Source organism: Pezoporus wallicus, unplaced genomic scaffold, assembly GCF_028554395.1.
Source record: "Pezoporus wallicus isolate ANWC-B61680 ecotype Strahan unplaced genomic scaffold, APGP_CSIRO_Pwel_v1 scaffold_11491, whole genome shotgun sequence".
Lineage (NCBI taxonomy): Eukaryota > Metazoa > Chordata > Aves > Psittaciformes > Psittacidae > Pezoporus > Pezoporus wallicus.
The window spans coordinates 11,090,272-11,107,059 of NW_026642649.1; the positions used below are offsets into that span (position 1 = coordinate 11,090,272).

A 16,788-nucleotide genomic window follows, 5' to 3' on the forward strand; every position below is an offset into this window, starting at 1 on the left:
GGTCCTGCCGGGAGCTGCCCTTGCAGCAGAGAACCTCCAGCAGCCTCGACCAGGTGCTGCTCTTCCTGCCTCAGCCCCAGTAAGTAACTCCAGCAGCTGGAGGACTTCTGGGATGCCTTCGGGCTGCCCCTGGCCATCTCTGCCAGGAGACACAGGAGGCTGCTCCCTTTTATCCTGCCCCGGGGCATTGTGACTGCTGCGTTGCCGTTGCTGGGTGCTGGCACTGTGACGTGGGCCTCCCCATGCCCAGCCCTGTCCCCACCCCTGAGCCTAGCATCCGCTTATCCCACTGAAACCAAACTGTGCAGCTCCACTGTGAAACACACCCATTGCCGTGTTTCTATGAGATACAAAAGGCTTTTTGAACTTTCAGAGCTCATCTGTCATTTTAATCTTTTTGAGAGTCATTGATAGGAGAAGATGAAAGAGAGGACAACAGAGGAGTGGAGAATGGTATTCAGGTAGTCTGGGAACACACTGGCAAACTGAAGTGTAACTCAAAGCATCAATTTTAGAATCACAGAATAGTTTGGGTTGGAAAGGACCTTAAGATCATCTAGTTCCAACCCCCTGCTGTGGGCCATATCAGCCCATGATATGGCGAGACCTTCCACTAGACCATATCAGCCAAAGCCCTGTCTAACCTGGCTTTGAACACTGCATTCACCACTTCTTTGGGCAACCTGTGCCAGGGCCTCACCATCCTACAGGGAACAATTTCTTCCTTATATCTGACCTAAATCTCCCCTGGTTCAGTTTAAACCCATTCCCCCTTGTCCTGTTGCTACAGTCCCTGATGAAGAGTCCCTCTCCAGCATCTTTTTAGGCCCCCTTCAGATACTGGAAGGCTGCTATGAGGTCTCCACGCAGCTTCTCCAGGCTGCACAGCCCCAAGTTTCTTAGCCTGTCTTCACACAGGAGGTGCTCCAGCCCCCTTATCGTCCTCGTGGCTCTACTCCGCAGTTGCGTCAAGTCCTTCTGATGTTGAGGACACCAGAACTGCACACAGTAGTCCAAGAGGAATCTCATGAGAGCAGAGTAGAGGGGGAGGATCATCTCCTCCAACCTGCTGGTGACGCTTCTTTTGCAGTAGTGCAAATTCAGCCCATCAAATCCCCTGCCATTTGAAATCATTGGTCCCAGCCACTGAGGCCTTTGAGCACCCCCAGGACAGTGTCAGAAGTAGACTGGCACTGCTCATAGGCTCTCCTTTAGACACTGGTGCTTGGCCACTGGAGACCAAGTACTCAGCCAGATGGACCTTCCCTCTGATGCAGTACTGGTGTTCCCAGGCTCTCGTGTCTCAGTATGTTTTTAGGGGGCTCTTTGGAAGTCAGTGAAAAATACCTCTGTTGCATTGCAGATTTAAACAATGCTAGAAATGGTATCCATCAAGCACAAGAAGGTGGTAAACAGACAACTTGCAGCCTTCTCCACTCATAAGAAGCATGGGGAGAAGAATAACTCTGCACTACCTTGAATCCCAGATGCTCCTCCAGAGCTTCAGCAGAAAGAGAGTGCATGGAAGCTCTCGTGGTTTCTGTGGTGTGTGGATGAGGCTCCTCCCAACCTGCCTCCAACCTCTCTTTACTCCATGCTCAGAGCACAAGCACAGGAAGCAGGATTAGCAACGTCAGTGGCTCACAGGCTGTAATCATGTATTGCCTACCCCCTTGCAGGGAGGACTGAGAGTGAGCTCTGTAAAGAGGAAGGCAGAGGAGTGGAGAAAAGGTAGGTCCAATGCTACTGCAGGTGCTCCCTCAGCTGTAAGGAAATAACTGAATTGACAGCTCATACCTAAGGATTTACATCTGAGAAGGCTGCTTACCTTCAGCAGTTTTAGGTTGGAAACTGTCCTCCCCCCCCCCCCCCCCCATTCCTGCAGAACTACAGTTCACCATAACAGGTCTGAGATAGCACTGATGCTACTTCTACTTCCATTGCCACTTCCCTTCTCCTTCCCCTCCTCTGCTCTGCTCTCCTTTCCTGTCTTCTCATCTCAGTTTGTGTTACATTATTCACCTCCCAGTGGCTTTCACAATCCCCCCCAGGTGTAAGTTGTTCCAGAAATGATCTTGGGTTTACATGCAGGATCATGGCCTCAGATCCAGTGTAACACAGCCACCCACTTGCATGTGTAAATATTACCAACTGCAAGATTAATCAAGGAAGGGTGGAGGCAAACTGATTTTCCCAACAACTTAAACTTGGATGTTTCCCCAGCACACAGAAACCAAATTACACTTCTGAATATTCTCCCAAAATGGACTGTACCAGTGAGATGGCTCATTAGATCCAGCCAGGATCTCTTTGAACATGAGCAGAACCTTGGCATGTCTCTGCTCCTGGGCAGATCTCAAGGGCAGAGGTGTTTCAGCATCTCTTTGACAATGAAACTTCAACCAAAACTATCCCAGTCTGGCCAGTGTATTTAGATCAAAGATTAGCTTGCATGCCAGCAACAGCAACACAAGAGCCTTCGCTACCATTCAGTTTTAGTAACAAGCTGAATCTCCCACCAAAACATGCAAGGAGAGATGTGTTTCATGAGTCATGTCTTAAAAACATACCCAGTCATTTATTTAAGTCGAAATCACAGCCAAAATTTGGCAAAGGCAGGCCCAGAAAGAAACAGTTTACACACGACTATACATCCACGTGGCTGGAGGAGCTGATCTGTCTCACGGTAATGGGATAAAGTTTAGACATTCAGGTGCACCATTAGCTTTTCCCCTGTTGGCTCAGTCTTACCTTCTGATCCAGGTCTGGCACAGCTAAATGCACCGTATGCACTCCTCTCACACCAGCCACCACACTGCTGCTCTGCATTTTGCATTGGACTATCACCCTGTACACACCATCTGCCCACCAGACTCTGGAACCAGAGAAGCATTACAAAGCTTCACGTCCCAAAAGGTAAGCCAAGAGTTTTCAGTAAGCCCTTTTCACATATGAATATAAACATTTAGCTCCTGTGGATGAATAGAGCAAGCACAAGGCTGAGATACAAAGTGTGTTTTATTGCATGATGATTGCCAGAGGGGTCATTTTACCTGCTGCTCTGATGTTAACAGGGTCTCTATGAATGCACTACCTTGTGATCCCAAGGGCTACTGTTACGCAACTGTGTGCTCATCAGGAGACCACAGAAACTATGGAAGAGATCACGGATTTCTTAACCAGCATTTTCAAAAGTCAACTGAGGTTTTACAGCTACAAAAATACCTATAGAAAATGACTTCTGGTACAAGTTTACCTCCATCTGCTTTTGGCTTTTTATCAGACTAATCAGTTCTGATCTAATCTACAGCTGTGTTCACACACTCACAGAACAGGCTTCTGGAATACTTGGGTTTGCTTGACAAGCAGCATCAGCTACAGCAAAGTTTATCAGGAACGCAATTAGCAATTCACACTGCACAAGTACTTACAAAAATGGAAGTTTATTCATCTTTCAATGGCTCAAATAGCAAATAAAAGGGCAGGACAAGGCATCAGCCAAGACAAGTTTCATGTGTCCGGTGGCTTCATAACACCTCAGTTCCCAGTATACAGGTTCCAAAGCAAAGTCACAAAGTTAGTGGTTAGACTCCCTGGCTAAATAGACCCAAATGAGTACACAGTAAGATGAAGACTGGCTTATTTGCCAGTTAAATAAGTAACTTCAATTCTGCACTTGGCAGCCTACTCAATGCACATACAAAATTCCTATTGATAAATATTTAACATGACAAGTATAACTTCTACGACTTGAGTCCCTAAAATGTCTGTTAGCATGGAAGTTAAATATTCGTTACCTAGTTTCCTTGAGCACATTTTCAACTGTCAGTTACAGGCTTACACATGTATAAAAAGTGTAACAGTTTATGGAATTGGTCTAGCCTGTCTTACCCCAGAGGAGCCCAAAACCCTCAAACATTCTGGTATAGTTTTAGTTAAGATGCAGCATCCTAGCTATGTGCTAGTACTCTTGCTGTTCTGAAGCAACTGAGGCAGTATGTTTTGTTTGGGGATTTTGGATGCTCACAGTAAATGTTTCTGTATTGCGAAGCATGTTTGATTGTTTAATATCAACATTAACTAGAAAAAGTAGCTACAGTGTTCCCCGTTTGAAAATCAACATAAACAAGACTAAACAGTACAAAACCTGCAAAGAGCTTCAGCGTTAACACACCATGTTCCCACAGCAGAGTATCAGGAACACAAAAGAACCGATGACAGCAGAATTTCCCAGACAACATCTTAACTCAAAACACAGTAGCACTACTGAATCAGCTCCACTCTACCCAGCTCCAGGGAGTTAAAACCCAAGGAACAGCTAGACAACAAAACTACGCGCAAAAGGGAAGTTTCAAGGTATCAGCACATTAAGTTTCAAACAACCATTCCGTCTTAGATGTGCCCTAGGCTCATGACTTGAGTCTTGTATGCATTCTGAGCTTTTAGTTTTGAGATACCATATTGTTTACCGAGTTCTGGATGACAGAATATGCTCTGTATTATTCACAATACCAGAGTATGGCACACATGGGAAGAACAGACACTGCTAGCAGGCAGCTAGTTAGCAGAATCATTCACAGAACTGCTCTCCGGAGAGGTCAGTCTCGCACTGATGCGCAGGGACGGTCTCCATGCAACAGAGTTGAAAATACACCCTTGATTAAGCAACCTGCTATGCTTAGGTTTGGAAATTAAGGCATATTCAAATGTTTCAATGTGAAAGATTACATCACTCTTGTAGGTTAATCAGGTAATGCAGAACCACATTTAATGTTCTCCAACAGAACTGTTTGCATATCCATTATTCTTTCCTAATTTGCATCAGTTCATGGCAAAAACAACCGCACACCGCTTAGGTAGGGATCGTGTTCACAATTGTCAGTTTCAAGGTAACAAAAGACAAGATGAATTGACAATTACCAGTGATAAAAAAGTATGCTTTACAAGAACCCACAAAGTAATACTCCCCGCTCTGTTCACTATTAAACAAAGACTGCCAATGCAACACTACATTCAGAAGAAATGTGAGAAGGTAGGCAATTCTGAAATGGACTGAACTTTGCTTCTCTGGAAGCCACATCATTTTTTTTGTTTGTTTTTTTTTCAGTGAATTTGACTTTCAGTGCAGCTCCAATTCATGCTTTTAGTGGTACATTACAATTTCCAACATGTTAGAGAAATTTCAGTCACTTGAGCCTTCAATGGCATGCTTATAAATTATATGTTTTAGTAGTACGGTCAGGGTAGCAAAGGAATTCAGGGTTTTGATTATAAAATGCAACATCTTTCTCTGATCCTCTTAGCTAGGCTTTTTCTTTTCTTCTTTCCATTCTTTTCTTTGCTGTCTTCCATTTTTCTGGCTCTAATTTCTCTCATTAAATCAAAAAACACCTGAAAAAAAAGGTATAAATGCAAAACCAGTCACAAGACACAGGAGTTAATTGAAGCTATCACTGATTATATCCATTTCAGTTGTTTAGAATAAAGTCAATTACATGCCATTAGTTTAAGCAAACAAAGCAAAACCAATCAAACAAATTTTTCACTGGCTTTGAAGGCCAAGCTGACCTGATGCAATCCTGCTTCTTTCATGGCACCATTATATTCCCCATTTCCTGATACTTGCTTATGAATCCTGGCAGACCATTTTCCACAAGGATTGAACCAAGAGTCTCATCACCAGCCAGGATTTTTTTACATGTATTATCTACATCCTACTGAGGAGACTCAGGGAAATCACTTTGTGTTTCAAGTTTTTTCAGTGAGGAGCTGTAAAGTGTAACACATACTAATGCAGAAGTAGCCAGCATACACTGAACATTTCACAGCCAGTATGTCCCATGATGCAACTCTAAACACAGAGCGACTCGGGAAAGAAGAAAAAGCATCTCCTTCAAACCAGAGTTATTAATCATACAAGTACATAAACAATTTCTTAGGCCAGATAATCCCAAAGTACATGTGAACTTAGTTTTCATCGAGTGGTTTAATAGGAAACCAAAATGACAAAGTTGGAGCAAAGACTGCTGTCAGTTAAAGCTTTATGACTTACTTAAAGCTTCTTTATTCATTTGAAAAGAGGCTTTTTTTACCTTGACTTGCAGGAGGCTACAACAAATTATCACTTCATCTTTGTATATTTATTGTAGGAAATCAGCTAAGCTGATTTATATGATAACATAAATAACTGATTTATGGTAATATAAGACTTCTTCCTCTCAGGAGATACTGCCTAGATCTATGTCAGGGGATCTGACCAATTTCCATGAAACATGGGCAGTGGCACAGGCTGAAAAGCTCCTCTACAGAACTCAGTATGTTTTTATTTGCAGTGACACTCATCTAGTATTGACTGCAGAAAAAAAACTGTCCTTATTATGTGGAATCCAAAGAAAGTCAATGCAACTAAACATTTTTGTCAAGAACTAAGACTCTCTGGGTTCCTAAATGGGCACTAAGTTATCTGCTTGTACTTAAATCTGTGCTAACACTAAGAGGTAACTGTCAATTCACTTAAGCACTGATACTGTATTTAACTGTCTGGTGTACCCCACCTTCTATGATGATGCTTAGTGGGTCACCTTTATCGAAATGAATGGAAGCTGACCATGGTTTCTCCAACTGAACAAAGCCACTATTTTGGAATTCAGAGAAGCCAGATGTCTCCTAGGATGGTAACTTAAGTTCACATAACAAACCCCATAGCTTCAGGTGCTGCAACTAACTAAGAATACCTAGTATTTTCTAGTGCCAACAAAGCCTCCCACACTATAGCGGGTCAAAACCTCATGTACAGTGTGTTATTTATAGTATGTCAAATTCTGTACATGCCAATTGGGGTCCATAATGCCACCGGCTCCAAAAATAAACCTGGAGATCTGTAGTAGCCTACCATGGGTGTGCAAGAGCTAATGATTAGAGAGCTATTAAAAAACATACATGCACACACAGGTCTTTTATCCCAGCTGCTAAGTGACAGCCAAGTGGATTTTGAAGAATGGGGAATTTCAATGTGAGTGTAGTAGATGGATGTTAACTGCAATCATGCACCAAAACTAAAAGGTGTAGTAAATTTTATAACAAAACCAAAAAAAAACCCAAAACCCAGCAAGACTCAGTTCTGGTGCATTTAACTGATTTAATTTTCTTTACAGAACAGCGTGAAGATGTTGCTGTAGTACTGAACAACCCATGTCTTCAGGAAGACAACCTCAGATGAGACAACAATCAAGCAGAAGAGAACCTCCTACAGCTCTCATGCTGCAACTGACAGCTCAAATGTAAGGATTTACATTAGAGAACTTGTCACTGATCAAGCAGTCCCTGTCTCCTGAAGACTGAGAACCTGAAGGATGAGGATCAGGAACAACTACACAAAAGAAGAAGGTGCATGGTACCATGGGCTATTTCCCAAAGCATGACACCTACCAATCAAAAGCATGCTTGTCAAAGTGGCAGCTGCAGACAGGGCAGCAAGGCTGGAGCCCTTCCAAGCAAAAAATGAAATCCACATGGAAATAAACAGATATTGCTCATGAACACCCACACTCCAGGCACCTTATCCATGGATGTGGATAGCCATCATTTACAGAGTTCTTCAGAAGTCAATGAAAAATATCCATGTTGCACTGCAGATTTCTGTAACACTATGAAACCAGAAGCAGGGGACACCCTGATTGTCATCTGCTCTGTCTCTCAGGTAACAAAAATGACTTCTCATCTAACAGGGGCAGCCAAATTCTCCACGCTTCCTTCATGTTAGATATGGCCTTTGTCTGTCACAAGCAGCTAAGGGCATCTAGCACCTACCTCCTCAAGTCAGTTCTGACTCCCAGAAGTTATAAACACCCACAGCAAACTGCATCCATAGACACAGTACATTATTTTTAACTGCTCTTTTGACACTTCTGTAGGCTATTTCCGTGGGCATTTTGACAGTTATCAGATAAAACAAAAGAATCACTGGTTTAGGCTCATTCTTTGGAGATGACTAATATTTAACACATTAGTCTGGCAGCATTTCAGCCAAGAGGTCTGTTTTGTTGCACTAAAAACACCCTCCCAATCTGGGTTTTCTTCACAAAGCAAGCGCAAAGCAAAAATAGCTACAACAGAAGCATACCAACTGTGCTGAGCTCAGCTGAAGGCAAACGCTAAATCATTACTTTCAGGACTGCAGTCCTGAAAGTGTCTAAAATATAACACTCAACTGCTAGTTATCATCATGCCCCCACTCTCAGCCAGGATATCCATGAGGCACAAGCTCCATCTTACCAAAAGATCCCTTCTTTGTGCCTGGGATACTGACAACCAACAACCCATCATAGCATAAATCAAGCACAAGAAGGTGGTAAACAGACAACTTGCAACCTTCTCCACTCATAAGAAGCATGGGGAGAAGAATAACTCTGCACTACCTTGAATCCCAGATGCTCCTCCAGAGCTTCAGCAGAAAGAGAGTGCATGGAAGCTCTCGTGGTTTCTGTGGTGTGTGGATGAGGCTCCTCCCAACCTGCCTCCAACCTCTCTTTACTCCATGCTCAGAGCACAAGCACAGGAAGCAGCATTAGCAACGTCAGTGGCTCACAGGCTGTAATCATGTATTGCCTACCCCCTTGCAGGGAGGACTGAGAGTGAGCTCTGTAAAGAGGAAGGCAGAGGAGTGGAGAAAAGGTAGGTCCAATGCTACTGCAGGTGCTCCCTCAGCTGTGCCTCACACTGTAAGGAAATAACTGAATTGACAGCTCATACCTAAGGATTTACATCTGAGAATTTTCCAATGTGTGATCAAGTCTGTCACTAGCTCTGGAAGGAAAGGTTGGCATGCTCAACTAAACTACTTATTTCTTTTGCCACACACCTGTTACTCTTGCAGTCTACAGGGCTGAGAGTTACTCTGAATTCTGTATTCCAGAAAGTCTGCTTTTTAGGGTTATAGCTGGAATACTTTCAACTAATTGATAATTTACCTTCTTGGAGAAAGATTCTGTCTCTTACTGCATGACCTTCTGAACCAGGTTTTACCCCTGGAAACCCATGAGGCTCTTGTAGGCTGCTCAAAGCTTGAAAGGGTTTATCCATTCTGCATCAAAGGAATGTGAGTGTAGAGAGGCCTCCAATCCCCCCCTTCCCTGCTTTTGTAAGCTGTTTTATCCTGGCTGAGGATCAGACAGCATTCCTCACTTTTCAGAAGCAGATTGTCTTCTAGTTATAGAAGATGCAGTAAGAAGTCTAGGACAAAACAGCTGCCTCAAGAAATCTGTAATAAAGTGAAGTCTTGTATGATGACTCCTTGTGGTTTAGGATGGGATAAACTTGTTCTGCCTCACATTTGCACTGTCCTACATGAAGTCACCTAGTCATGCACTCCTCACAAGCTAAGGGAGAAACTCATTTGATTCACATTTCACAAAAATAATTGCTAAAATAATGAACATATAAAGTACAACCCACAGGGAAGAGATACCAAGTGAAAACTGGTGAAGAGATTCTTTGTATTAAGAGGCCAGTTATTACCTTATCAACATTAGCTCGTGTTTTTGCAGAAGTTTCCACATAGTTAACATTCCACTGATCAGCTCTGGTTTTTGCTTCCTCTACAGAAACTTGTCTTTTATCTTCCAAATCTGATTTGTTACCAACTAGCAAAAAAGGAACATTCTCATCTTCTTTTACTCTTAAGATCTGCTCCCTGGAGGGGAAAATAAAAAAGGAAGAAAATTAAGCTTTCCATGAAGTACTATTCTTAGAACACAAAAAGAACTCAGACTAAATACTCTTCCATCTTACAGTGAAAACCCACTTATTCCTTTTATGAAGCTTACATAACAGTAAAATCTTAAACCTCATGATGACATTATACAGAATGAAGACAGAGACAGACAGCTAGTCCTCCAGGAAGGAAGGAGGTGAGTCAGTAAGAAACTCAATGAGTAGAATAAGACTGGTTTAGGTGAGAATTTATATTAATAAGTCATTTCTTTTAATAAAGGTGTGTCTGGACAGCATTTACCATTGTCTTTATTTGTGACTGCCATTTTTAAGCTACCCAAACTTCAGGTTCACACTTGAATTTTCCCTAATAAAAATACATGTGCCATTTTAAATGGTGATAAAATTGTTTATAGCATCCACCAAGAGAAAAATCTCCTCCTTTTATGAATCTTATGCAAGTCGATTACACTCGGTCTCTGCAGAGCCCTCCATTCAGTTACAAGCCAGTGTACAGATGAGTCCTACATGCACCAGATTTTTAAGGACAGACCCTTCTAGTGTTTGAACTGCTAAGATGAAGGGTTTAAGGTTGTAAATAAAACCCTGTACTACAAATGGTTTGGTACATAAGTCTTCAACACTTAAAAAAATAATGAAAGTTTTCTTCTAACTGGAAATGCATAAAAAATATCAGGAATAAGAGTTTTCCCAGAAGAGGCACATTCCCTATGGTGCCTCAGAAAGGAGTATAAAGTTAGTAGTGAAATACAGCCCTTTATTGTGGAGCAACATCTGAAAGCTTGAAAAAATCCACAGGGAAACAGATTCCCTTTGCTGGCTGAGGTAAAACCTGTTGCCACATTCAAAGTTGAACGGAGAGAAGCTGAAGAGAGCTCATTAACTGGTATCCTACAGGGCCTTGATTTTGCATACAGGAGGATCCTACTGCTGCTATCAAAAGCTCTGTGCAGCAGGCAGTCTTGTGGAGGAAGTTACTATTCACTGAGAAACTGCAGACTGCCCAGGGTTAGCTTTTTTTTAAGCCAAGTATGTATTTGAGGTAGCTTGTAACACTGCATTCAACTCTGAGGTGTAGTTAAAGTAGCATTTCTCCTCTCCCTCACAAATACCCACACAAATGTTTTAACAGGGTCTGCAACTATGCAGAAGTAGTTCGAATAGACAGTGGGTTAGGAAGGGTGGCCAGAGAGAGAAGAAACTCAGTGCATTGCTGCATTAGTGTAAAACTTCTGCTAAAAAACTGGTTTGTTTCAACACTAGTTGTTCAGGTGATGCCAAACAATTTCACCACATAGAAAGTTAAACTGACATCAATCCAGATGGCAAAATTCTCCTTTGAGCCCTCTCTGAAGACTGGTATCTTCTAAACAAGAAATGTTAAACCCTGAATAGCAGTAAACAGCTCTGATGCTGGAGCTCTCCCATTCCAACAGGACAGAATACTACAGAAACAATCAAACATCCAAATTCTTCTCGTCACTTTCTTTCATATGTGTCTCTTAAGTAGCATTCCCTCAGGCTGCTCAAGAATGCCAAAGGTATTTTAACTGTACCTTCAAGAGAAACGGGTTACTCTGACACAGAGCAGAATGAATGCAATTTTTCTGAGTTACATTTTAGCATTTAAGCTTCTACAGTTTCAAAGGCAACTTGAAAGGCACTTTCACGTTTGGGCTGGAGAGAGGCTTAATCTCTTCACTGAAAGGATTTTTATTTCCATTTTTGCTGTATCAGCACATGTATTATCAATACACACCCTTGCTGGAAAAGTAGGAGTTTTTTCTAGAGCCATACAAGATCATGTACTTTGAAGCATTAAACAGATTTGAATAGTTCAGAACTCAACTATACTAAATAGTCCTCCACAGCTGACAGTATCATCAGCCTGCAAACCAATCAAGACCTGCCCCTTCCTCCCAAAATATATAAACATACAGGTAAAGACACACAAAAAACCTGAACACCAGAAGAGGAAAATCTCACTTTCTCCCCTCTCCGTTACCTCTTCCTCCTTCCTTAGAGATAATATTAATTACTCTGATATGTAGAGTTCATTAAATTGAACTGTGACAGTATCTCCGAGATGCAGATAATTTCTTTTTGCATTTGTGTCCTTACTTTTCTCTCAAAGGTTATCTTCTATTCCACTACACTTGGAGCTGGTAAAAAAAAAACCTGGTCTTCTTTTGTCCTTTCTTTCAAAGATAGCGCAGAGTGATTTCAATATGCTTCCTCTCTCAACCCAAATTAAAACACCTGTACTATACTGCTGCCTGTTCAATAATCTCTTACCATTGTAAGGATATCAACATGCTGCATACCTAAAAAGCATCTTAAAAAAACTTCCCCTGTTAAATCCTTATTACTCCAGGAAAAGCCAGTTCCAGATTTTGTTCTTACCACATTGCTCCCCATTAAACAAAATCCTGACTTTGGTGGGAGGTGTGAATGCTGTGCAGAACTCGATGCAGAACTTGTCTTGTAAATTCAAGATACATCTGTATCTTACACAGAGAAAAATTCCATCCAAGCAAGACTGAAGGGGCAGATTTACAGCAAGCCTTCACAGAAAATGCACAGCTACTACAGACTATTCAAAGATAGTTCTCACTGCTGCTCATAATATCAGCTTTAAGAGGTAGGGAGACTTGTGTCATTGATACTATGCATTTCACTCTCACAGAATACAATTTGCATACTTCACATCACCAGTCATGGTTCTGCTGCACAGTTTTCAACTGGAATCTGGTCACGACACCTTTATAACTATGAAGTACTCTAGTATAAAGCAGCTGGACATGCTACAGCTGCCCTTTTGTTCCAGGTGGTGCTTCACAGGTCAAGATAAACACAACATAAGCCTCCATATGAAGCAAAAACTAAAAAAAAAAAAAAAAAAAAAGAGGACAATTCTGCCGTATTGTACTTCCATTACATGCAATCACACAGCCTATAAGCAATTTTTCTCAGCTACATTACGTCTACTCACAAATACTGCTTCATAGCACAGGTGCCAAAGCAACACTGATTTAAAAAGTGCAGAAGCCCTCTGAATGTTGCTATGTATCTGCTCTGTGGCAATAGCCTTTTTGGTACTCAGAGACACAGCAGCAAAGATATCTGAAGTGGTACAGATAGCAAAGGCATGGCTAGGCACCTGTTCAAACCATGATGTGATCACATTAAGAGTTATCGTTCAATCTGGACTATCATGAGGATAATGGAAAACAAACAAAAAAATCACTTGTCATTATCTCACTGTAATTAGAATAATTATCTTGCCTTGTAACTTACCTGAAGTCTGCAGTTGCTGCGAAGGATTCCAGCTCTGTAATAGAGAAGACACAAAGAAAGCCTTCTCCACTTCGGAAGTAGTTGTCTCTAATTGCAGCATAGTCCTCCTGCCCTGCTGTGTCCAATATATCAATTTGGACTTCTTCCCCATCCAGAACCACCTTTTTCCTGTAGCTGTCTGCTTTGGTGGGCTCATAATCTTCAACAAACTAGAAAAAATAACAATCTTCATGATAGGAAATCATGCCTGTACAACGCAAATGCTTCTATTTGGGTATAAAGGATATAACAAACATATGGTTACAGTAACTAACAAGTATATGTATTTTGGCTATGTGAACTACTAAAATGATTCATAGTTAAAGCAGGTTCTCCATCAGCCCAAACAGTTCATAGGTTTTGGCTTTCTTCAGCCATTACAAGGAAATTCTAGAGGTAACTGCACAACATCAATGTCTGTGCACTACCCAAGCCTCTGCTTCTGGTCAAGCACAACATCTGGCTGTGGTCCATTATGCAGGCAGGCAGGCCTGACTTTGAATATATTTAGTATCAATTTAAAAGGACGCTGAACCCATAACTTGTTAGGTTTAATCACAAAGAATGACTTTCACTGGGGAAAAGTAAGGAAACAAGAAACTTCAAGAGCAGCATTAAAAAAACATTGAAAAAATGATCATCATTCCAAGCATCATGCAACTCACCGAAGGGAAGCAGCTTTGAGCTGTAATACCTAAATAAGCACTAATAAATACATTCAAATAAATGAGCAATGGCAAAATATACTGGTTATGTGCCAGAGCATCGACTTGCTGATAAAGTCTGAAAAATGCTAACTTACACCTCCACAGGTATAATCTTAAAAAGCCTTTTTGTTCAATTTAACCTGACTTCCATACCACATCCTATACATTTAGACTCTTTCTGCAAATAACTGTACTAATGAATGCTTAAATAACACTATATAGCAGACATTTCCCAAGATAATTTCTAGTGCAGATTCTTACCTCATCATACATAAATTGTAGTGTTAATGCAGATTTTCCTACACCACCGCTTCCCACCATGATGACTTTGTGTAAAGCCAAAGAATTCTGTCCTTTAGGCTTATTTGCTGCCATCTTTGGATTGCAGAAAGTTCACAGGTATAAAATGAAAAAAAAAAAATCTAGAAGAAAAACATTGCTTTGTTAGTTTTCTTTTCCTTGTCCCACATGCACTGGTTAAAGTGGATTTGTTTTAAACCCCTACATATCTAAGGACTCTGCTTTCACTGAAGATAGCAGAACTGAAGCTATCTGCTTTTTCACTAGAAGCCATTCCACAAATCATACCTAGCTCATCCGTCCTGCAGCAAGAGCAAAGAAAGCCCTTCACCATTTGGAAAGGGCACAAGAGAAAGCATCCAAGAGCAATTAAGGGAAAAGATTTACATCTTGGTATGTAAAGACTTTCAGGGACACAGTGTTGGTCAAGGGGTTTTGGTAGTTTACTAAGCAAGAGTCTAAAAGGGAAGCCACAGGGAGTCAACACCATACAGGAAACATGAGATATGATAGCTGCAGGGGAAAGAAAACAGACATTTGAAGGAATTTCCAACTTAAATAGCAAGCACCAAGACACAGCGACAGCAGCAAGGATTAGCCAGGGTACTTTTCCAGAGGAAAGAACACAAACGTGTCACTTCAATCCTAAAAATACCCAGTTTCAGTAAGTCAGTCAGGAACTGAAAGAATAATCTAGTTTATACAGAGTGGAAAGATGCAGCTTGCCTTCCTAGGCTACAAATGCAGCTATTCCATGTACTTGGAATAGCTGTCTCAATCCCACCACTGCTTGCTCAGGCACAAATCTCTTCTCACCAGTACCAAAGGGCTCTATGACAGTTAATTCACACACAGTTTCACACACATGCACATGGGCAAAAAGTAACAATTCCATTAGGTTTTCATAAAAAATCAGGGTATGTTTTTAGCGTATCTCCAACTGCTATCTTCCCACACCTTCATTTCATTCCCTCCCTATCCCAACAGTAATATAATGGTATTTATGTTATTTGAAGACAGAGTATTTTATCAGCTTGCACAGTTCTTAAGACATGGGAAAGTCCCTGCACAGTAACAGGATGTACCCTCCTCCAGATATTTAAGGTCAAAACAAGCTCTGATGTCCAAAAACCACAATGACATCTACATTACAAAAGATACAAAACCAAGAGACATCTATAGCAGCAACTGAGAGCTAAATGTAACTTACATTTTATTAATTACAAAGCTCAAAAAGAGCATGCTGACATGGAAGCACAGTTTAGATGTGTACAGAACTATCAGATGACAATCCAGTGTAGTAACAAGACACCATTACCTCATTACCTTTACCCAATGTGATCATTTGACAATCTCACACTAAAATTACATCCTTCTGCATATGGAGTCCCCCTGTATGCAGCTTAATCAGAATGCATGACAGCTTTCTGAAAACTTACATCAAAATCCCTAGTTGAGGAACGTGAGCAGTGAGGCAGTAAGTGTAAAAACATGATGACTGAGGCTTTATTAGGGATTAAGTCAATCCTTCCTGGAATTAAAACAGATGAAGAGGTATGCTGGCTTTGGCAGGGATAGAGTTCATTTTCTTCAGAATAGCTCAGAGTGCCATGTTTTGTATTTGCAATTAAAACAGTGATCACACACAGATGGTTTAGCTATTACTGAATGGTGCTCACACAGGGTCAAGGCATTTTCTGGTTCTCACATCCTCTGACAGCAAATAGGCTGGGACAGCTGACCAAAGGGATATCCCACACCATGGCTTAGTAAGAAAAGCTGTCAGGGAAGCTTGCTGGGACTGCTGTTGCTCAGGCACTGGCTGGGCATTGGTCAGTGGGCAGTGAGCAATTTTCACTTATTTTTAAACATATTCAATTGTCATTATCTCAGCCCATGAGTTTTCTTACTTTTACCCTTCCAGTTCTCTCTCCCATCACCCTGGCAGGGTGAAAAGAGAGCGAACGGCTCTCTGGTGCTTAGTTGCCTGCTAAGGTTAACCCACACCCATGTGAAAATGTCTCCAGATCACACCAGTGCTGCGTCCTGTTCTACTGCCAAAGAATCCTGAAAATGTAACTGAAAATTAAGTCCCCTAAATTGTTTTCCCCAGAAAGATTATGTAAGAGAAATAAGCACGAGTGAGCTGCTGTGCTAATTGTAGAGATACAGCAGGGAAATACAACTAACATTATGCTACCAGGTCTTTTAAAGAGGAGATGCATGAGCCCAAAAACCATTTCTCTTTCGGCCATCGTGGCTTAACCACATCAAAACTGAACCACTGCTTGCTTTTTACGCAAGAGGGAGCACGAGAACATGAAAATAACTCCACGATGTGTACGTTTACAGCCTACTACACTGCATTTTGAACTACTCCAACATTGTTTTGTCTCTGTACTTCCCTCTTAAAAGGAAAAACATATCCTGAAAGTCATGCTTGTTTAGTTTTACTATATGCTTCAGACAAGTAGTACAAAGAAAATTCCCCTGAATTCCAGTCATCAACTGACAACAGCTCAGACTATTCTTCTATAAGCACTTCAATACTCGAACAAGTCCAAACGAATTCCAACAGGTGAGTTTGTGCAAAAGCTATCTGAAAAAATTCAAATACACAATAGTAATGTGTGACTGTACTATTTGTTGTAAATTAACCTAAAGTCTTTAAGTAGATTGAGCAATGTGAACATTCACATTTTACCAGAAGCTG

General features: G+C 41.3%; 1 protein-coding gene across 1 annotated transcript in view; it reads right to left on the minus strand.

Annotated features, from left to right (window-relative positions):
- Positions 1-4,742: 4,742 nt before the first annotated feature.
- Positions 4,743-16,788, minus strand: part of RALA (RAS like proto-oncogene A) — a 28,504-nt gene continuing 16,458 nt past the window's right edge. The window contains exons 2-5 of the mRNA XM_057431399.1: positions 14,037-14,197; positions 13,030-13,238; positions 9,517-9,691; positions 4,743-5,391 (exon numbers count right to left, since the gene is read on the minus strand). Coding sequence (XP_057287382.1) covers positions 5,269-5,391; positions 9,517-9,691; positions 13,030-13,238; positions 14,037-14,150 — 621 coding nt within the window. The 5' untranslated portion in view covers positions 14,151-14,197 and the 3' untranslated portion in view covers positions 4,743-5,268. The remainder of the gene's footprint in view (positions 5,392-9,516; positions 9,692-13,029; positions 13,239-14,036; positions 14,198-16,788) is intronic.